The 23,542-nt window shown below is 44.9% G+C and overlaps 2 protein-coding genes across 2 annotated transcripts in view; both read right to left on the reverse strand.

The window, feature by feature from the left end:
- Nucleotides 1–4,492, reverse strand: part of LOC139380899 (receptor activity-modifying protein 1-like) — a 90,743-nt gene extending 86,251 nt beyond the window's left edge. The window contains exon 1 of the mRNA XM_071124055.1: nucleotides 3,919–4,492. Coding sequence (XP_070980156.1) covers nucleotides 3,919–3,976 — 58 coding nt within the window. The 5' untranslated portion in view covers nucleotides 3,977–4,492. The remainder of the gene's footprint in view (nucleotides 1–3,918) is intronic.
- A 4,276-nt stretch (nucleotides 4,493–8,768) lies between these two features.
- Nucleotides 8,769–23,542, reverse strand: part of LOC139380897 (band 4.1-like protein 5) — a 44,543-nt gene continuing 29,769 nt past the window's right edge. Inside the window, exons 17-26 of the mRNA XM_071124052.1 lie at nucleotides 18,099–18,259; nucleotides 17,660–17,745; nucleotides 16,187–16,315; nucleotides 14,660–14,724; nucleotides 13,784–13,903; nucleotides 10,414–10,495; nucleotides 10,175–10,267; nucleotides 9,897–9,962; nucleotides 9,563–9,708; nucleotides 8,769–8,959 (exon numbers count right to left, since the gene is read on the reverse strand). Of these exons, the coding sequence (XP_070980153.1) occupies nucleotides 8,893–8,959; nucleotides 9,563–9,708; nucleotides 9,897–9,962; nucleotides 10,175–10,267; nucleotides 10,414–10,495; nucleotides 13,784–13,903; nucleotides 14,660–14,724; nucleotides 16,187–16,315; nucleotides 17,660–17,745; nucleotides 18,099–18,259 (1,015 nt within the window). The 3' untranslated portion in view covers nucleotides 8,769–8,892. The remainder of the gene's footprint in view (nucleotides 8,960–9,562; nucleotides 9,709–9,896; nucleotides 9,963–10,174; nucleotides 10,268–10,413; nucleotides 10,496–13,783; nucleotides 13,904–14,659; nucleotides 14,725–16,186; nucleotides 16,316–17,659; nucleotides 17,746–18,098; nucleotides 18,260–23,542) is intronic.

Raw genomic sequence — 23,542 nt, forward strand, 5'->3', positions numbered from 1 at the left:
GTAAAATCAGCTCTGCTGCCCACTGAGTGAAATAAATAATGCTGCTGTATGTAGGTTGTGGGGCGCCATGAACAGAGGTAAAGCAAAAAAATATTGGCCTATTGCCATGCTACATTTGGCAGAAGTCCGCTCACTGAATATGGGAGACTGACCATAGAAAGAGTTGTAGATACTGTCGTTTTTAAAGATAAATCCAGATATTTATCATGTTACACTTGAGCACAACTACATGAAAAAAGGCAAGGTTTCCATCCTGATCTCTCCAGACATAATGTAGTTCACGACAGATGGATCCAATCAGTCCAATCACAAGTGAGTGGTCCTGTCCCACCAGTCCAACTGGACCTGAGAACACAGCAGAGCTGACAACTGTAGTCATAAAACAACCAAAACACCAATCTCCACTTATTCTTCCTGCCTACCTCGGCCCCGCCTCCACAATTTCTTATTCATCTCTCTAGGTAAGAAGAATTCTCTTCACCAAACAGGGACATTTATTTGATTCTTTCTCCTAGGAATGGTGACGTTTAATGTCCTGTTGGAGAGGGGCAGAGTATGTATCCAAAACAAATGAAAAGAATGACTGACCAACTTGAACTGTATGTCTGCAGTATGTGTGTTGGAGAGGGCCAGAGAGAGGGTGTAAGTCTATGTGTGTTAGAGAGGGCCAGAGAGAGGGTGTAAGTCTATGTGTGTTAGAGAGGGCCAGAGAGAGGGTGTAAGTCTATGTGTGTTAGAGAGGGCCAGAGAGAGGGTGTAAGTCTATGTGTGTTAGAGAGGGCCAGAGAGAGGGTGTAAGTCTATGTGTGTTAGAGAGGGCCAGAGAGAGGGTGTAAGTCTATGTGTGTTAGAGAGGGCCAGAGAGAGGGTGTAAGTCTATGTGTGTTAGAGAGGGCCAGAGAGAGGGTGTAAGTCTATGTGTGTTAGAGAGGGCCAGAGAGAGGGTGTAAGTCTATGTGTGTTAGAGAGGGCCAGAGAGAGGGTGTAAGTCTATGTGTGTTAGAGAGGGCCAGAGAGAGGGTGTAAGTCTATGTGTGTTAGAGAGGGCCAGAAAGAGTAGTGGTGAGTCACCTGTGAGGGTAATGAATCTCAGAGGATCCGTGTTGATTGCCACACAAAGCCAGCTCTGAAAAAGGGGGGAGGGGGACAAACTTGACACTTCTCTCCCTGCTTCCGTCATCCCATGGGGTCATTGTTTTCCCCCTACCAGCGGTAGACCATCGCTCTGTCTCTTAAGCTACATAGCCAACTCCAATAGGTCTTCCTCGTCCGCTCCTCCCTCACCCCCTCCATTTAATTCCTTACCAGCGGTACACATCCACTCTGTCTCCTAAACTACTTAGCCAACTCCTCTGGGCCTCACTTCACCTCCTCTCCTTTTCCCACCACAAGTCAATACTTCAGCCTTGTTGTCAGCACCTCTGATTGAATGCTCGATAAACTCCCTCTGAGTGACATTATGTAATGATGAAAAACAGGGTTCACAGGAGGTCAGAGTTCCAAAGAAACAGAACTGACAAAACAGGAAACACAGCATTGCAAACAAGACAAACTTAGTTCAGTTTGTAGATTTTAGTCCTTGCCAGAGAATAACCTCATATAGGAAAAGCATGCTGGTGCTTCATGGGGAGGAAGTGTTGGCGTCACCCAAGAATGTTCCCTATAATCTGGCACCCCTACAGTCACTCATTATTCAGGAGCCCTCTGTTAATTGTACATGTTTAATTAGAACAACACTGCAGCTAAGCATGCCTCACTGGATCAGAACAACACTGCAGCTAAGCATGCCTCACTGGATCAGAACACTGCAGCTAAGCATGCCTCACTGGATCAGAACAACACTGCAGCTAAGCATGCCTCACTGGATCAGAACACTGCAGCTAAGCATTCCTCACTGGATCAGAACACTGCAGCTAAGCATGTCTCACTGGATCAGAACACTGCAGCTAAGCATGTCTCACTGGATCAGAACACTGCAGCTAAGCATGTCTCACTGGATCAGAACACTGCAGCTAAGCATGTCTCACTGGATCAGAACACTGCAGCTAAGCATGCCTCACTGGATCAGAACACTGCAGCTAAGCATGTCTCACTGGATCAGAACACTGCAGCTAAGCATGTCTCACTGGATCAGAACACTGCAGCTAAGCATGTCTCACTGGATCAGAACACTGCAGCTAAGCATGCCTCACTGGATCAGAACACTGCAGCTAAGCATGCCTCACTGGATCAGAACACTGCAGCTAAGCATGCCTCACTGGATCAGAACACTGCAGCTAAGCATGTCTCACTGGATCAGAACACTGCAGCTAAGCATGCCTCACTGGATCAGAACACTGCAGCTAAGCATGCCTCACTGGATCAGAACACTGCAGCTAAGCATGCCTCACTGGATCAGAACACTGCAGCTAAGCATGTCTCACTGGATCAGAACACTGCAGCTAAGCATGCCTCACTGGATCAGAACACTGCAGCTAAGCATGCCTCACTGGATCAACCAGCAGGGATAACACAACTATAAAACATACTGCTAAATGTATTGTGTTTTGTAAGAGAGTGAAATTACACCCTCATTTAAGCCATTTTAAAAAATGAAGCTTAATTAGACAACAGGGAAATAGAGAGACTGAGACAAGCTATGTAAATGCTCTTTGAGCTTGTTTTAAATATGATTTTCTTGTGATTTTTAGCCAGGGCTCTTAGTGTACAGTAGTGTGGACCGCATTTTGCACAAAGGGTTGTGTATTGATTGAGATTCTGTTATGAACAAAACAAAATGGAGGAATGTTTTAGCATGACAAGCTCCCATTTCAATACTCAGTTTTGAGATAAAAAAAATAAAAAATGAATAAGAGTTCCCTCATTTAAAAGTCAGAGCTGCTGTATCATATGGGTCCTAACACACAGTGGCCTTCTGCAGTTATGACTCAGACTCTCACAGTTAAACACCACAGACCATTACAGTACTATGCGAAGCATCCACAATTGCCGGGTTTATCCGGGAAACAAATCATATTAATCATATAATATTGAATGATGTGAACTATCATTTGAAAATGATTATCACCTCAGTTAGGTAGGTCAAAATATTCCATCTGTTTTAACAGTAGGCTAGACAGCGCCAAAACCCTAGCTTTTTAATAGGCCAAGTGAACGCTAGCCCATTCTTAGACAGAAATAGTTAAATAGTTATGAGGAGCCATGTCTTGGTCCTGTGAGTCGGTGTGTGTACAGGAAATATAGAGAGGCTCCACGTGGATCGTGCTGATGGAGAGCGGAAAACTAGGGAGCAAAGTGAAGCGTGTGCACAGACTGCAACACCCCTCATCAGACCTTAGCACAGCAGGCTGGTTAAGAGAAGTGTAAAATACATTTCTCAGCAGGAGGGAGCTTTGCATGATTCATTAAAACCGATAATTAACTTGTGTGGATGGGTCCGTTTTGAGCACCTCCAACTTGCTGGAAAGTCTAAATGTCATATTGACATGACATTTTTAAAAGCCACTTAGACCTTCCATGACTGGAGCGTCCTCATTTCACGAAATGATTTGAAAATGCCCTTAGGATATGTCATAATTGGGATTCATGACGACGACTTTCCATATATACACAAGTCAACCCTCAGGCTCAGACAAGCACGTTTATGATTGAATATATGAACCTCTAAAAATATTAACATGATATAATAATATTTATATTACTAATGAATCAATGCTTTGACATGATGAAAGGGATGGTCATTATTTTAATGTCAATAATTTATCATCTTTCTAGTTTCTATCGAATAATGTTATTTTCATCATTCATTAATGAATGATAAACCATCATGCCCAGGCATCATTTGTAGAAATGGAATTAAAGAAAGCCTCGAGCGGCATCAAGGATAAGCGGTGCGCTGCGCGTCTCTCCAAAACTTACCTACAACCAGCCACAGGAGCACCTGTTTCGAAAACACTGGTGTGGTATCCGATGCCATGTTCTTCTTTAAAAACGACTATCCAACGCAAGAAGTTGGAGAAGCGTTAAGATGAAACAGACGATAAAAGCGTCACAATTCTCCTCCCTAATGTATCCACTAAGAGACGACCCTGTCATAGAATCACAGAGTTGTAATCCATAAGCATTCGACTCGTTCCTCTCAGCCAACTATAAAGGCAGCTCAACTGTCGTCACCGTCACTATCACCTTGCGCAAAAACTCGGAAGAGGTACACTTGGTTCGGGTCGTCGGGAGTTTTGCTTTCGGAGTAACCTATCCCGCCAGCTTTCTTTACGAAATAGATTCGCTATCATTTAAATAAATATGCAACCAACATCGAGTCTTGACAATTCAAAAAATTGCAAGTTCCATTAGAGTCCAAAAACATTGCGTACACTACGAGGACATACTTGGCAACTCCAACCAACCATGTGCAAGCGAAACATACTGAGCCAGAGTAGAGCCACTGCTGGGTCTCGAGCGTGCGTTCTCTTGACTGACACCAACAGAGAGTGCGTGAGAGAGCCAAGGGACCATAACCAGAATGTAAACCAGGGTTCCCCAACACGACGCAGGTGATTTGATTTTACGCCCCACGTTCTGAGCAAAACAAATATATTATTTTATTTTTGGGGGGACATTAAACACCACCAAATAAGCTCAAATTAATTTTAAATTTTGGAAATCTGTTCCAAAGTATTCCCAAGCATACAAATGTCAGCAAGGTTTAAAATGATTAGGTTTTAGGCAAATGTATATGTTTGGGCTTCTTGGGGTCAATTTGCAGTCTATCAATTATTTTAAAATATGTATATGAAATCGGTACGCAGCTGTATCTAGTCGATTATCCCCGATGTCGGTAAACTATTCTGGGGTTAATGCCGCGTTCAAAGCAACTGGGAAATCTCGACTTCCTACTTCAGTGTGTTCAAAACACGTCTGGGGAAAAAAAAAACGATTTGATCTCGCGAACTCGGGCCTCTTTCTAGAGCTCCGACTTTCCGACCTGAAGATCAATGACGTCATGATTTGACCTCGCAGTGTTCGAGTTCCCAGTTGTTTTGAACGCAGCAATAGGCAGACGCCGACTTTGCTGCACGGACTACATTACATTCAGTACTGTACATAAAACAAATTGTGACCAACTGGTGCCTGTTACACATTCAAAATGAACACTTCCTTCTGGGAAAAGTGATCAGTATCATCCTGGTGTCATTGTTGACATAATAAAAATGACTTCCATCCTAGCCTACTACACAATGTGATGTCAAAGTTCATAGGCTTCAACATATATATATTTTTTAAAGATAATACGTTTGACCTATGGGATTGGATTTAAGGGGTTAAACCAGACAGGTTGTGCAAGCTTGACGATTAAGTAGTACAGTCCAACCTCACCTAATGTTGCCATCTAGTGTTAGAATATATAAACGCAGAATTACAGCTCCCGCAGTCCCAACAAACCGCTCCAGTTCCTCATTGGCATAGATTATTAATCTCTCCACCCGATAGCTGAGGTGTGGTGACCGTTCTGGCAGAAATGGTTGCTGACCATGCATGGGTGCTACACATTGGTGGTGGAAGAGGTGAGTCTTCGAGCATCTGGAAAGGCTCTATAGGAAATCAATGAATCGATGCCGATGGACATATCATTCAGGATAATACTGCATGTACAGGAAGATAAACATTTTCTCAAAGACCAGAGATCTTAAAATGGAAGAATTCACACGTTTTTTTTTTTTATAATACTTTTTTTTTACTTACAGAATTTACTACATTGTACAAAATTACTACTGGCATACTAGCCTACACATCATTTAAAAAGTAATGACGTTCAATGTACATACAAGATACAAAATTGGTATGGTGACTATCTAGAGCATTTCTTTTTTCACATCTACAATACATTTAAATACAGTGCGAATAACAAGGGTGCTCTTACAAAAAGAGGAATAAATTAAGGTACGAGAGCTACAGCGAAAGTGCACTTACATGGTGAAGATCAATTTCAAAACAGCAGAGAGAAAAAGTGGTATGTTTAAACTGAGAAAAGTTTCCTCTCAGAGCTTTAAAAAAAGACCACTCATTTTGGTCAATCACCATCTCTACAATCTCTGATGCAATTCAATAATATGACAAAGAATGTTCTTGCCAGGCAAATTAGTTTATAAACTCAGCAAAAAAAGAAACGTCCCCTTTTCAGGACTCTGTTTTTCAAAGATAATTTGTAAAAATCAAAAATAACTTCACAGATCTTCATTGTAAAGGGTTTAAACACTGTTTCCCATGCTTGTTAATAAACCAAACAATTAATTAACATGCACCTGTGGAACGGTCGTTAAGACACTAACAGCTTACAGACGGTAGGCAATTAAGGTCACAGTTATGAAAACTTAGGACACTAAAGAGGCCTTTCTACTGACTCTGAAAAACACCAAAAGAAAGATGCCCAAGGTCGCTGCTCATCTGTGTGAATGTACCTTAGGCATGCTGCGAGGCATGAGGACTGCATGAGGATTTTTGGCCAGGGCAAAAAATTGCAATGTCCTGACTGACAGCGCTACAGTGAGACAGGATGGACAGCTGATCATCCTCACAGTGGCAGACCACATGTAACAACACCTGCACAGGATCGGTACATCCGAACATCACACCTGCGGGACAAGTACAGGATGGCAACAACAACTGCCCGAGTTACATCAGGAACGCACAATCCCTCCATCAGTGCTCAGACTGTCCGCAATAGGCTGAGCGAGGCTGGTAGGCCTGTCGTATGGTGAGGACCTGCCTGACATCACCGGAAACAACATTGCCAAAGGGCACAAACCCACCGTCGCTGGACCAGACAGGACTGGCAAAAAGTGCTCTTATCTGATGAGTTGCGGTTTTGTCTCACCAGGGGTGATGGTTGGATTCACGTTTATCATCAAAGGAATGAGCGTTACACCGAGGCCTGTACTCTGGAGCGGGATCGATTTGGAAGTGGACGGTCAGTCATGGTCTGGGGCGGTGGGTCACAGCATTATCGGACTGAGCTTGTTGTCATTGCAGGCAATCTCAACGCTGTGCGTTACAGAGAAGACATCTTCCTCCATCATGTGGTACCTTTCCTGCAGGCTCATCCTGAGATGACCCTCCAGCATGACAATGCCACCAGCCAAAAGGCTCGTTCTGTGCATGATTTCCTGCAAGACAGGAATGTCTGTATTCTGCCATGGCCAGCGAAGAGCCCGGATCTCAATGCCATTGAGCACGTCTGGAACCTGTTGGATCAGATGGTGAGGGCTAGGGCCATTCCCCCCAGAAATGTCTGGAAACTTGCAGGTGCCTTGGTGGAAGAGTGGGGTAACATCTCACAGCAAGAACTGGCAAATCTGGTGCAGTCCATGAGGAGATGCATTGCAGTACTTAATGCAGCTGGTGGCCACACCAAATACTGACCGTTACTTTTGATTTTGACCCCCCTTTGTTCAGGGACACATTATTCAATTTCTGTTAGTCACATGTCTGTGGAACTTGTTCAGTTTGTCTGAGTTGTTGAATCTTGTTACGTTCATACAAATATTTACACATGCAGCTGACAGTGAGAGAATGTTTCTTTTTTTGCTGAGTTTATATTCATGACACAGAGAGAGAACACTTCACATCTTCTCAGAGTGGCTATTTTAAGCTAAAAAACTAAACGTGATGTGTTTTAAGTCTTTCCGTGGAGATGGGTGTTGTTCACAGATCACTTGTTCAAATGAACTGTATTCGAAAAGGTCTTCTGCTTTTACCTCTACTGCACATCATCTCGCAAATACCTACTTCTGATCTACCGCCCATCTGATATCTAAAATACATTTAATTACATCTTACGTTAGTGAATAATACAGTTGACTGACAACTTCCTACCACCAGAGATCCTGTATGTGATTGGCTTAGTGTGGAAAATAACCAATGGAGAGCCAGTTTGTGATAGGCTGACAGAGGAAATAGGCCTATGAGTCATGTCACCTGTCATTGATGACCACAGCCAGAAACAGTGTCAAGACTACATGATTAGATATTACCATCACACACAGACACTCCAGTCGTAAGCAGTGAAGTCAGTAAGATGAAAAACTAAAGTACAGTATAGGCCTAGATACAGTAGTAATAGTGGTAGTATTAGTAACAGTAGTGGTAGTATTTCCTTACTGTGTAAAGTTATGCGATCATAATTTAACATTCTGCTAGCTTAAGGCAGGTTGTAGCTACAGCGTTTTTATATGGATACAAAATAGGAATAACATTTTAGATGTGGCTAAATTCATGCCTGCATTCTACATATTGCTGTTGTCTCTGATAACTGAGTCTTAAATCAGATTCAGAAACGCCTAGTGAGCACCAGGTCCTAACTGAACACTGGTACTTGATTGATTCACTCTGTATGACTTTTAATTAAAAAAAATAATTTAAAAAACTGGACAAAAAAATATCAGTACAAAGTCATTGTTTCATATCTTCTCAGAGTCCAGGTCCAGTGCTCCAATGTAATACAGTGGCTTGAGGAACAGATGTCCTCTTCCTTAGCACTTATTGCAGTCCCTTCCTGCTTTAAACATTTCTAAAAGGGAGTCTGTGCACTTTGTAGGAATGCTTATGACAAGAAGCAGTGAACCAACTGTGGTACTAAAATAAAAACACTGCTCCAAACTGGAATAGAGTGAGACGAGGAATTCCAATCTCTTGATTGCTGCTGGTTTGGGAATTGTTTGGGAACGCAGTAGGAGATACTGGTTGTCACTAGGGCAGGAACTTCCCCCAGGTTTGGGAATGCAGTAGGAGATGAATGTGCTCAGGGTAGGAAGTAGTCCCCTAGTTTGGAAACACCAGGAGTAGGAAGTATTCGTTGTGAGGAGGGTAGAAGCTAGCTTCCTCCCTGGTTCCCACTCAGAGCTCAGTGGTCAACAGACCTTTGTGCTTGGTGCCGTGCTCTTTGGGTGGCTGGGCCACAATGCTGGTGAGAGGAGAACAACTAAATAAAAAGCCCAGAACACCTACTTTTCAGTGTGCACAACATAAAGTACTGTATCATAGTAATATTCTAGTAGAATAGGAATATTGTATTGCTAGCCAGTATAATGTGATGCATGGGAACGTCACAACGTAATGAGAAACTGCACAAGACGGTTCACATCCATCAATCTATGGATATTGTTCCAGGAGACCTGCAGGCACCATTCATCTTTCCATTTACCTGATGTGATCACTACTAACTTGTAGTGGTCACAACATTCATCTTAACGAACAGACTTTATTCAGCAGTACAGCCAAACTTTAGAACTCCTGTAGAGATGTAGTGGGAAATTAAGCATTCAGCTCCAGCTTTCACCAAGCTATTTCAAGAAGCTCATCAGGACCATAATTAGTAAATGGGGATGTTAATCACTACAGGCTTCAATTATTAAACAGGATGGAGAATTATATTGTCTACTCTTTACAACACAGCATATGGCATGGCACCAAAAACACATAGCAACGATGACCACACTGTCCAGATGAGATGACCTAAAGAACATTAGGACAAGGTAGAGATGACGACGTGCCACGACGGAGTTACCTGGTGTCAATCACATTGTGCATTTGAGAGGAGAGATGGGGGTGCAGGGCTGGGGTGAGAGCCCCCCCTTCAGGTTGGAGAGGGGCGGCGGTCTTTGCAGAGGGGTCAAGGTCAAAGAGGCCGTTAGTAAAGATGGCAGCGAGTGGCTGTGTTAGAATGGGAGAAGGAAAGTGGACTGGCTGTGTCAGTCTCTGAGGCAGCTACAGTAGGGATGGTAGACTGACGTACAGACAGACTAAAATACAGACATACTTAAACACAGGCCAGGCAGGCAGGCTAAAGACAGACAGGAGCATTAAAGCCTGGAGGACAGTGAAAGTCCATCAGTACTCACTGCAGCAGCAGGGATGATCCAGCGAGGTGATATCATGGGCTTGGATTGCACTGATGATGGCGCTAACTACAAGAGAAGAATGTTGAAGAGTTACACTCAAACACCTATCACTTGGCACAATGAGGCCAAAGTAAATAGGTGACCTGTCAACGTACAGTAGGCCTATTGGGTTTAAACTTGAAAGCGAATCGTACTTATTTTTGGTAAGTTTGATCTAGTCAAGGCAACAGATAACAGCAGCTGAAGTGTGAGGCAGCAGACGGGGTCTATAGACTTACTACTGGGGTTGGGTCTGAGAAGTCTATCAGGTTACTGCTCAGCGGAGCCCGCAGTGGCGGAGGGGTGGGCATCTTTAGCTCCTCAGGTTCGGCCTGCATAGTGACAAGCCAATGGCTATGTTACAAACAGCTATCACATTCCCACAAAAAAGGCATACAATTCTCTGTGCATTCAGATGTAGTTTCCATTCTAATGCACGAGAGTAACCGGAAAAGCAAAACACAGATTAATTGATTACCTTTGTTGGTTGCCCTCCATTAAGTATTTCAAGGGGCATCATAGGTGCCGATTGCATGAGATCCACAGCCATCATCTCAACACTGATGAGGAAAGAGGGACGAGGCAGAAGACAGAGGGACGAGAGTTTATTTCATTCCTATAGGGTCTGATGAGGAAGTACTGAACAATAGCACGGCTAACATACACATTATCAATGGACACAATCCTCACAAGTGCTTAATATGCAAAGACATGTATCCAGGCAGAATTGAGTCATGTCACATTAGCAGGAGTGTGATTTCCATGCTCAATCAGATGGTATCAGAGAGCTATGATTCCCATAATCCACAAGACGGCAGCAGAGAGCTGTGTATAAACACTGTCTTGGTCTTGAGTGCTGCAACCTATAGCCTAGTAGACTAAAGAACGCTTGCTAACAATGCTGACTAGAATCTAAGAAGTGACATATATCCTTAAATGAGTGTCAGATGGAGCTGTAGTCCTGACTGCTAGACAGGTGTCCCCCTCTAACCTGGGTGTGCCCCACTCTTAGCCTCACATAGGGCTGGGCGATATAGCCAAAATATCTCCTCCTCATGAGGTGATTTTTGACAGTATGACGGTATTTTATGTTTTTGAATAATAAAAGTTGTAAATGTGCTTTATGAGTTGTGTATGACCCAGGGTGGCAACACATATTCTACAAGTTATTTCAAAGGGGCTTTCTCCATTCTGATTGAACAGTATAAAACAAATCAAGCTTAAACCAAAAGTCCATCTCATTTTACAATATATAATTTCCACACTGGGACGTAGGGCTGCACGATATGTGCAAAAAAATAGAGGCCTTATTTTTAACCAAATATTGCCATTTGGATTTGACTTCCGATTTAGATCAACTGTTGGAATCATGGAAATATAACAATGACCACAGATGAAAACGCCAGGGAGGCATTCGTATTACTATTCATTAGAATACTAATAGGATCTCTATGTAGGTACTATTGTGACAGGGTAGGAACCAAAGTGTTGGACAGTGTTTCCCAGGGGAGTGGGACCCTAGAATGTTTGGCTACATTAAATACTCTCTCTTACTTCATGTAGCTAACACATTAATTATTTGCCTATTCCTCTCGGATTCAGAAGATACTGTTGCATAAACATATTGATTTAGGCCTACACCAGCACTGGTATAAGGCTGTAGCTAGCTATGTTTGCTCTGACAGTGAATGAACACCATCCAACATAAACACACACCCTAACTACTGAACACCATCCAACATAAACGCACACCCTAACTACTGTACACCATCCAACACACACCCTAACTACTGTACACCATCCAACATAAACACACACCCTAACTACTGAACACCATCCAACATAAACACACACCCTAACTACTGAACACCATCCAACATAAACACACAACCTAACTACTGTACACCATCCAACATAAACACACACCCTAACTACTGTACACCATCCAACATAAACACACCCTAACTACTGTACACCATCCAACATAAACACACCCTAACTACTGTACACCATCCAACATAAACACACACCCTAACTACTGTACACCATCCAACATAAACCCTAACTACTGTACACCATCCAACATAAACACACACCCTAACTACTGTACACCATCCAACATAAACACACCCTAACTACTGTACACCATCCAACAAACACACACCCTAACTACTGAACACCATCCAACAAACACACACCCTAACTACTGTACACCATCCAACATAAAACACACACCCTAACTACTGTACACCATCCAACATAAACCCTAACTACTGTACACCATCCAACATAAACACACACCCTAACTACTGTACACCATCCAACATAAACACACACCCTAACTACTGAACACCATCCAACATAAACACACACCCTAACTACTGTACACCATCCAACATAAACACACACCCTAACTACTGTACACCATCCAACATAAACACACCCTAACTACTGTACACCATCCAACATAAACACACACCCTAACTACTGAACACCATCCAACATAAACACACACCCTAACTACTGTACACCATCCAACATAAACACACCCCAACTACTGTACACCATCCAACATAAACCCTAACTACTGTACACCATCCAACATAAACCTAACTACTGTACACCATCCAACATAAACACACACCCTAACTACTGAACACCATCCAACATAAAACACACACCCTAACTACTGTACACCATCCAACATAAACACACACCCTAACTACTGAACACCATCCAACATAAACACACACCCTAACTACTGAACACCATCCAACATAAACACACAACCTAACTACTGTACACCATCCAACATAAACACACACCCTAACTACTGTACACCATCCAACATAAACACACCCTAACTACTGTACACCATCCAACATAAACACACCCTAACTACTGTACACCATCCAACATAAACACACACCCTAACTACTGTACACCATCCAACATAAACCCTAACTACTGTACACCATCCAACATAAACACACACCCTAACTACTGTACACCATCCAACATAAACACACCCTAACTACTGTACACCATCCAACAAACACACACCCTAACTACTGAACACCATCCAACAAACACACACCCTAACTACTGTACACCATCCAACATAAAACACACACCCTAACTACTGTACACCATCCAACATAAACCCTAACTACTGTACACCATCCAACATAAACACACACCCTAACTACTGTACACCATCCAACATAAACACACACCCTAACTACTGAACACCATCCAACATAAACACACACCCTAACTACTGTACACCATCCAACATAAACACACACCCTAACTACTGTACACCATCCAACATAAACACACCCTAACTACTGTACACCATCCAACATAAACACACACCCTAACTACTGAACACCATCCAACATAAACACACACCCTAACTACTGTACACCATCCAACATAAACACACCCCAACTACTGTACACCATCCAACATAAACCCTAACTACTGTACACCATCCAACATAAACCTAACTACTGTACACCATCCAACATAAACACACACCCTAACTACTGTACACCATCCGACATAAACACACACCCTAACTACTGTACACCATCCAACACACACCCTAACTACTGTACACCATCCAACACACACCCTAACTACTGAACATTGGCAAGCACATGGAACATACACAAACACACACCAATATCTCACCAGTTCTAATTTAAACCATATGAACACTGCACAGTTTACTTCAAGAAGCATTAAGAAAGAACACATTGAACCCCCCCCCCCCCTTCAAATGGCAGGCCTACTCCTCAATCTATTCCTTTGAGTGCGAGGTGTTTATTTCCCAGTCTCACCTGGCCCCAGCTGTGGTCAGCAGTGTGGGTTTGAGGAGGTCCCTTGACTCCTGTCTCTCGGGACGTCCAGTTAGAGACAGGGAGGAGTTGCTGCCCATACGGCCACTACGCACCTTCAGCCTGGGAATGACAAAGAGTGGACAGTAAGAGAGATCTACAACACCCTCCACTACGCACCTTCAGCCTGGGAATGACAAAGAGTGGACAGTAAGAGAGATCTACAACACCCTCCACTACTCAGCTCAGCCTAAACATCCAGTTTGTTGAGGCAAATGTAGATTTTTTTCGATGCGAGTCGCCTTTGTTGCTTCCCTCCAGTTGTTATTGCCCTACTGCACCACTACATCAATCCCTCATCTTGTGCACTTTGTTTGAAGCTCAACATAAGAGGTCACTGGAGAAGGGCAAAACAGGGATGCAGCTGTGGTGTTTAGGTTTTCTTTCAGAGGAATTATCACCTTAACACATTTTGGCTTTTGTGTTAACTTCACTACAGCTGCTGCAAGAATCCCTCCTGTCAATCAACCCCAAGAGTCCTGCCCACAGAAAAGTGGGCAGCCCCTGGGAATGAGCCGTTGATGTCATAACAGAATTATGCCAAGAACCCTCATAAATATTCTAGCTGTTAATGAGCTTTGGAGGAAGGCTGTGATTGGCTTAGGCTGGCTGTGGAGTGTTGGGGTGACTCCAGGGAGATGGAGACAGGGGAGGCTTGGTGACATTCCAAGATTGAGGTTTCCTTTGCCATCAAATACCGCACAATGAAGCATGATCATCCAATGTTTTGAATGCACGAGGGGAAGTGAAAGATTGCACACTAAAAGGGTAGAGACTAGGAACACAACCGTAGTGACTCTTCACGGTGTCCTCACTCACCTGGCTGCAGCTTCCTGTACATTGGTGTTCTTGTCCCCCATCACAACGTGCTCCTCCAGGGAGCTCTATAACATACAGAACATCAGTGGAGGTATAATACAATCAATGTGTAAGGTTGGTGGTTTTCAAAAAGAAACTTGCCACTGTATCCAACTTCCTGGTTATCCAAAAGTTTACAGTACTTATACAATACTTCCTCGTCTACATGTAAGACTCCAAAGCATCCCTGTACCATTTCTATGTTGCACCAAGATGATTTCTGAGTGTCCATCGACAAAGTGCTGGCACAGACAGTATGAAGATAGACAGAAACTGCTCCTCCAATAGAAATCCCTGATCACGCTTGTAGGCGATGTCATGGCGACGGTGGCTAGCTAAGCTTATGGGCAGAAACATGTAAATGGGTTTTAAAATGAACAACTAAGAAAGTATCTCTCACTTCTCCCATTGACTTCCCAACCCCGTGTTGGTCTGTGGAACCTGCTTCGAAGCGTTCCTGGAAGTACTGCACAACTCTGTGGTGCTGGTGTTCAGTACCTAGAGGACAGTACTGCACAACTCTGTGGTGCTGGTGTTCAGTACCTAGAGGGCAGTACTGCACAACTCTGTGGTGCTGGTGTTCAGTACCTAGAGGGCAGTACTGCACAACTCTGTAGTGCTGGTGTTCAGTACCTAGAGGGCAGTACTGCACAACTCTGTGGTGCTGGTGTTCAGTACCTAGAGGGCAGTACCGCACAACTCTGTGGTGCTGGTGTTCAGTACCTAGAGGGCAGTACCGCACAACTCTGTGGTGCTGGTGTTCAGTACCTAGAGGGCAGTACCGCACAACTCTGTGGTGCTGGTGTTCAGTACCTAGAGGGCAGTACTGCACAACTCTGTGGTGCTGGTGTTCAGTACCTAGAGGGCAGTACTGCACAACTCTGTGGTGCTGGTGTTCAGTACCTAGAGGGCAGTACTGCACAACTCTGTGGTGCTGGTGTTCAGTACCTAGAGGGCAGTACCGCACAACTCTGTGGTGCTGGTGTTCAGTACCTAGAGGGCAGTACTGCACAACTCTGTGGTGCTGGTGTTCAGTACCTAGAGGGCAGTACTGCACAACTCTGTGGTGCTGGTGTTCAGTACCTAGAGGGCAGTACCGCACAACTCTGTGGTGCTGGTGTTCAGTACCTAGAGGGCAGTACTGCACAACTCTGTGGTGCTGGTGTTCAGTACCTAGAGGGCAGTACTGCACAACTCTGTGGTGCTGGTGTTCAGTACCTAGAGGGCAGTACTGCACAACTCTGTGGTGCTGGTGTTCAGTACCTAGAGGGCAGTACTGCACAACTCTGTGGTGCTGGTGTTCAGTACCTAGAGGGCAGTACCGCACAACTCTGTGGTGCTGGTGTTCAGTACCTAGAGGACAGTACTGCACAACTCTGTGGTGCTGGTGTTCAGTACCTAGAGGGCAGTACTGCACAACTCTGTGGTGCTGGTGTTCAGTACCTAGAGGGCAGTACTGCACAACTCTGTGGTGCTGGTGTTCAGTACCTTGAGGGCAGCGTGTGCCTGGGCTTTGATAATGTTCCTCTTCAGGTCCTCTGGGGGGCGAAGTGGAGAAGGCACAGAGCTGCTAGCCACACTGTTCAGACACTCCTCTGTGAGCTTCACCACATCCTCCTTGTGGGGGGGACCAAGACACACACAGTTGGGCTACAGTATCTTCCTGTAAAGGCTGTAGTTACAATAGCTCTGCCCTCCACCTTCCTTAAAGATAAAAAAACACCCCACCCCCACAATGGCTCCCCACCCCACCCCCCACAATGGCTCCCCACCCCACCCCCCACAATGGCTCCCCACCCCACCCCCACAATGGCTCCCCACCCCACCCCACACAATGGCTCCCCACCCCACTCCACAATGGCTCCCCACCCCACCCCCACAATGGCTCCCCACCCCACCCCCACAATGGCTCCCCACCCCACCCCACCCAATGGCTCCCCACCCCACCCAATGGCTCCCCACCCCACCCAATGGCTCCCCACTCCACCCCCTACAATGGGCCCCACCCCACAAATTGCTCCCCACCCCACCCCCACAATGGCTCCCCACCCCACCCCTACAATGGCTCCCCACCCCACAATGGCTCCCACCCCACCCTTTCTCCCCAGCCCACTGAGTTGCTCCCTGTCTGCCATTGCGTCCATACATTAGCCTGTCAAAGTGGCCTACTGTCTTCCTCAGCATATGGAGCCAATTAGGGTCCCTGTGAAACTAAAACCAACACTACTGGCAAGCCCCCTGCCTTTTAGCACACATCAAATCAAAAACCATCACACATTAGCTTTTTCCCAGAGAGACGGTCCATGCAGCTCTCTGCCCCACCAGAGAGACGGTCCATGCAGCTCTCTGCCCCACCAGAGAGACGGTCCATGCAGCTCTCTGCCCCACCAGAGAGACGGTCCATGCAGCTCTCTGCCCCACCAGAGAGACGGTCCATGCAGCTCTCTGCCCCACCAGAGAGACGGTCCATGCAGCTCTCTGCCCCACCAGAGAGACGGTCCATGCAGCTCTCTGCCCCACCAGAGAGACGGTCCATGCAGCTCTCTGCCCCACCAGAGAGACGGTCCATGCAGCTCTCTGCCCCTTCCCATACAACGCAGCGCTGCTCGTCTGACTGACACTAACCAGGCTTTGTTCCCTGTAGAGGGGGCGGTGTGTGTGTGTTCCCTGTAGAGGGCGGTGTGTGTGTGTATGTACACAGTATTCAGTCTCTTTTGTGCATGTAGTGTATCTCCCTTTCATTTTCTCCCTCCTCTCCCCCTTCTCCCTACCCCCTCTCTCTCTCTCCCTACCCCCCTCTCTCTCCCCCTACCCCCCCCCCCTCTCTCCCCCTACCCCCCCCTCTCTCTCCCCCTCTCCCCCCCCCTCTCTCTCCCCCTACCCCCCCCTCTCTCTCCCCCTACCCCCCCTCTCTCTCCCCCTACCCCCCTCTCTCTCCCCCATCCAGCTGAGTGCATTGACCTGGTTGTTCATGTTGTGGTTGTCTCTGGAAGGGACAGGGAGCGAGAGACTGTGTAGTTCCAGCTGCTTCAGCCGCGCTGCCGCCTCTGTTTAAGAAACAAGGACACGTCTTTACTATCAGTAACACTCCTGGTGAAGCACACAGAACATTTAACTGTGGAATACATTTCATAGTTCTATTCAGCACGTTCAATAACACCAGTGACCGTCTTTGGTATACCAAGCCTCCCATAACAGACATCCTGTGTTTGGTAAGCAGGATATTTGCAAGGCAGTGCGCTTCTTTTTGACATTATACAACCTTACCGAACACAATTTCCTCTGCAGGGGCAGTACTTTTAACGAGGCAAGTACTACTACTACTGTTACCTACTAAACATATGACATGACTGGTGTCATGCAGTAAGTCCAGCCTTGGCATGACTGTGTGAAAGCTCACCGGCAAGAGAGACTTTCTCCTCCCCTGTGAGGCTGGAGGCGGAGGCAGCCATGCTTAGCCCCGCCTCCTCAGACAGGCCTGCTGTCGCCATGGGAACGGGTGTATGGGTGACGTCATTAACGCATGTCTCCAGCAGATCGGCTACGAGTGGCAAGGCCATGCTGCGGACACACACACACACACACACACACGAGGATAGATACAGGCATGAGAGGGAGACACTGCTATACAAGCAGAGTTTTTCCAGAGCATTTGATCTGACAACAAAATGAACAACCTCCAGGGTAGTTACTGGGCCCAGGTCCCCCCCCCCCTCCCTGATCAAGTCACCTGGTACAGAAAGACAGGGTCACAACATGAGTATGACTTACCTGTGAACACTGGATGAGAAAGACGGAAGAGTCTGCCCCACTGTGACAGTTAATGAATGAGGCTCAGAGCCAGCACCATGCACGACTAATCCTGAAATCAACTGACCATATCCATAATTACACTTGTAAGTCAACAGCTGCTTTATCAGGCCTCGAGTTAGCTCAGGTAACTGTATGGTAATGAGGAAGTAGATTGTTCTCTACATCAAAGAGGGCCTTGACGTGAGACCAGCAGGGAGTAGCTTACACTTGGCTGCAGCCTGAGGACAAAGACACGGTGAAAGCTGAGGGAAATATTACCACCTACTGCCTCAAGTCCTGTAGACGTGACACACCACACATCATGTAACACGACAACGGCATCATCTATACAAACTCCATGTAAGGAGAACAACAATGGTCTGAGAACTCTTTACACACAGTTTGGGAGGGAAAGGGAGACTGGTGGGAGAAGGGAGTTGGAGAGGGAGGGAAGGGGATAGAGGGAGTAGAGAGAGGGGGCGGTGTACTAGCTAGCAGATCACATTCCATATGTGACAGCAGTGAGATTACAGGCCGAGAGGCTGCGTTTACGCAGGCAGCCCAATTCTGATATTTTTTTTCACTAATTAGTCTTTTGAGCAAAACAGATCAGCTCTGAAAAAGATCCGATGTGAAAAGATGTGAAAATACCAATTATTGGACAAAAGAGCAGAATTGGGCTGCCTGTGTAAACGCAGCCTAAGAGGCTTTGATATACAACTGGTTTCAGTTGTCAGAGAGACGACCCCTGCCTCTTTCGTAGTAAATAAGATGCTGCCAGCTACTAATAATTACACCTCAGGGACTAGTGACATCACTGGCCATAATACAGCCGAACAGCACTTGTTGCCTCATACAGAATTAACAAACAAGTATACAAATGACTGAGTGCAGTGCACTTTACACTGAAACCATATAAAACAACAACTGCCTACTCACTTCCCATCTGGAGTTGGGCGCTTTATTTCAGTTCATTATCAGAAGTCTCAATAAATTACAATACTGAGACAACCTTTGTTAACACGACTTAATAATGTAAACAGGAAGTTCATTTAAAATGAAAAAAATAAAAATAAATCATTGGTAGAGCTGTGTAAGAGTACTGTCAATATATAGAAATAATATAGAATTATTAGACTACAATTAAAATTAAATAGCGAGGAGTTTACAGCAAGTACACTGTTAGAAGATGGATTCCTATCTGTATTCATAGTTTGTGCATTAACTTAACACCGATTAAGGCGAGACTGAAACATGTGCAGATCCATAAAACGTACCATAAACAGATTAAAATCAACAATGATAAAAACGTGGGTTGAATCAAATCGTTGGATGATTGAGAATACACAAAGACAGCCGGCAGTAACATGATATGTAACAGATCGGGAAATGGGGGAAATGAGAGGGTTTCCCCAACTGGGGGAAGTGAGGACAAGAGGAACACCTCATATCCCTGGAAATATCATATAAAGTCATTCTTCAGAGACATAAGTCTTTCAGTCTGTCTATAATTGAACAGAACAGTGGTTCAGTGGGTTCATGTTCCCTCTCTCCTCTTGGTTCCTGTCTACAGACTGGTTTTTGTTCTACTGTTTCTCCCTCCAATACCATCTTGCCAGGCCCAGACAGTTTTGGTGGGGTGGTCATGGCAGTGGTTGAGTGAGGAGGAGGAGGAGGAGGAATGGGCAGGAGTAGAGAGAGAATAGTCCAGGTAAGGTGTCACTGAGACACACAGAGCTCTGTCTGGTCTGTCTCTTGTTGAGTATTAGCCTAGTGTCCCAGGGTGGGACAGGGGGAAGGTCCAGCGGTGTCCGTCCACTCACCCACATCCAGGAGAAGGGTCAGCATTGCGTGGTGAAAGGGTGAGGCCTGGACAGGAAGGGCGGAGGAGAGGAGAAGACAGGGGGTATGGGGGAAGGAGTCAAAAAGAGGAGTGTGTGGAAGAGAAGGAGTGGCAGAGCAGATGAGGAGAGAGGACTGGAGAGGAGATACAGCCAAACTTACAGAGAAGGACTTGCCTGTATTAGGTGTTCAGTGACTAATCAGCTGTGGGTGACTATTCTTTCTGCAAACTAAAATCTGTGTACCTACCAAGTGCAAGACAGAGGTAAACGGGAGGTCCCGAAGTCAGCATTCTCTTACATGATAGTATTACAACAGCATTGAGAAAGAGAGATCTAACTATGTGTCACCGTTGCTGTTGAAAATAACTTATGGAGTGATGGAAGGTCCCTATGTAATTCACTACATTCATTAAGATGTTGTGACATCACTGCATGATGATCTCAAAGAGACATGAATAGTCGTGACATTCTTTAGAGTGTGGTTGACTAACACAACTACATCAGTGGATTTGAAGCACCGCATTTCAAATCACAGATTAAAATCGGCAGACCGTAATCTTTCGAGGAAAGTGAGTTAATCTGTCGGGACTGAATGGGATGTGTATGATAAAAGCAGCAGTATTTTGGGTTTTTCCATCACTCTGGTTAATTGGAGAATTTCGCAAGGGGACATTCGTGGAGCACCTCGTTCCAGTTCCGCTCATCATTCTAGTATTTCTTGAGATCTTCTCCTAACATGTATGGACCAAGAACTTAATCGAGCAGATGACCAATTACATGAAACTTTAGTTCAGGGTTAGCTGAGATTAGGCAGATATGTTTCCTCTCTTCCAATGTTGACCGTTTCACAAAGTCAATGTGAGTGGAGAGTGTTTGTCATACTTATGCATACCTAGGGGATTGCAAAGCTACTGTTTATTTACCAAAGTTAATCAAATCTTCTGTAATTTTGGTAATTAACAGGTACTCTATGACAATCTATAGTATCTTGGGTCATTTTTATAGAGTATATAGTATACATTTTTTATATATCTGTGTCTATATTGTCCATGGGTTTCTGTCCTTGAAATTCATCCAAAACTCTATACCCGTACAACTAAGCTAGCCGCTCTTCAAAGCCCGCTGAAGAAGCAGGCAACTCTATACCTGTACAACTAGGCTAGCCGCTCTTCAAAGCCCGCTGAAGAAGCAGGCAACTCTATACCTGTACAACTAGGCTAGCCGCTCTTCAAAGCCCGCTGAAGAAGCAGGAAACTCTATACCCGTACAACTAGGCTAGCCGCTCTTCAAAGCCCGCTGAAGAAGGCATGCTAGAGGTGTACTAATCAGAAATCTTAATATTGATGTTCGCAGTACTTCTATAGAAGGTGGATGATGAGGTGTGTATAGATGAGTGTGAAACTGAGGTCAAATAGGAGGTAACAGGAACATACCACAGACAGACAGACAGACAGACAGACATGGAGGACAACTTAACATCAATGAAACATTTATTTTTTTAAAGCTACTGTGGCTAGCTAGCTAGAAATGTGCTTGTTGTCATGCATTTGTTAGGTTAGTGGGAAGGCAGGCAGATGATTGGTTAGTGGGAAGGCAGGCAGTTAATGGTAACTGGAGTGATTGGGAGTGTGTTTGGTGGAGGTTAATGAGGGTAAACTGAGGGAGAGAGGAGAAGAGGTTAGCATGCAGAATCATCCACGGGTTGGGGTGGAGAGGGGTGCAACCTAAAGACCAATTTAACATGACTCCTATGCTTCTGTAAAAGTCTATTTCTTAGGGCTTGAAAATGAACACTGGCCTTCACCTGCATCGTTAATCCTCAACAACTGAAAATGGAATCGATGACGTTATCTTCAATATCTTCCGAGGTACAACCAGGAAAGCTAAGCAGTCAGCTAAGGAATGTGTCTAGCAGGTCTAGTTCATTGCCGGTAACTGCACAAACAAATAATCTGATCTCAACATGAATCATTGCAAGAGATTATCAAATTACAGGAAAGAACAAAACCAAAAAACCCTGGAAAAACTATTCAGCGAGTCCGACGTCAGGCTCCCATCAGTATAAACGCAGTCATAATACTGGTCCTGAAAGTCTCTGCTCTGGCTCTGGTCTGTGTCGCAGTCAGATCCACAGGATTAGGAGCAGTGTTACTCCAGAACTCCAGCCAAATCCTTGCCTCATTTATTCATGTGAATTCCCCACTTAACACTGAGCTGTTAACACACGTGAGTAAAAGCTACACTGAGTGTACAAAACATTAGGAACACCCTTCCAAGAGGCTTCTAAACAGCTTCTACCCCCAAGACATAAGGCTGCTGAAGATCTAGTCAAATGGCTACCCAGACTATTTGCATTACCCCCCCATGCTTCACGGTTGGGATGATGTTCTTCAGCTTGCAAGCCTCCCCCTTTTTCATCCAAACATAACAATGGTCATTATGGCCAAACAGTTCTATTTTTGTTTCATCAGACCAGAGGACATTTCTCCAAACTGTAGTTTGGCTTTTTTTTTATGGCAGTTTTGGAGCAGTGGCTTCTTCCTTGCCGAGAGGCCTTTCAGATTAGGTCGATATAGGACTCGTTTTTACTGTGGATATAGATACTTTTGTACCCATTTCCTCCAGCATCTTCACAAGGTCCTTTGTTGTTGTTCTGGGATTGATTTGCACTTTTCTCACCAAAGTACGTTCATCTCTAGGAGACAGAACGCGTCTCCTTCCTGAGCGGTATGACGGCTGCGTGGTCCCATGGTGTTTATATTTACGTACTATTGTTTGTACAGATGAACGTGGTACCTCCAGTCGTTTGGAAATTGCTCCCAAGGATGAACCAGACTTTTTTCTGAAGTCTTGGCTGATTTTTTTTTATTTTCCCATGATGTCAAGCGAAGACGAACGGAGTTTGAAGGTAGGACTTGAAATACATCCACAGGTACACCTCCAATTGACTCAAATTATGTCAATTAGCCTATCAGAAGCTTCTAAAGCCATGACATCCTTTTCTGGAATTTTCCAAGCTGTTTAAAAGGCACAGTCAACTTCGGAACCACTAGAATTGTGATACAGTGAATTATAAGTGAAATAATCTGTCTAAACAATTGTTGGAAAAGTTACTTGTGTCATGCGCAAAGTAGATGTCCTAACCGACTAGCCAAAACTATCGTTTGTTAACAAGAAATGTGTGGAGTGGTTGAAAAAACAAGTTTAA

The sequence above is a fragment of the Oncorhynchus clarkii genome, chromosome 22, assembly GCF_045791955.1.
Source record: "Oncorhynchus clarkii lewisi isolate Uvic-CL-2024 chromosome 22, UVic_Ocla_1.0, whole genome shotgun sequence".
In the NCBI taxonomy this organism is placed as follows: Eukaryota; Metazoa; Chordata; class Actinopteri; order Salmoniformes; family Salmonidae; genus Oncorhynchus; species Oncorhynchus clarkii.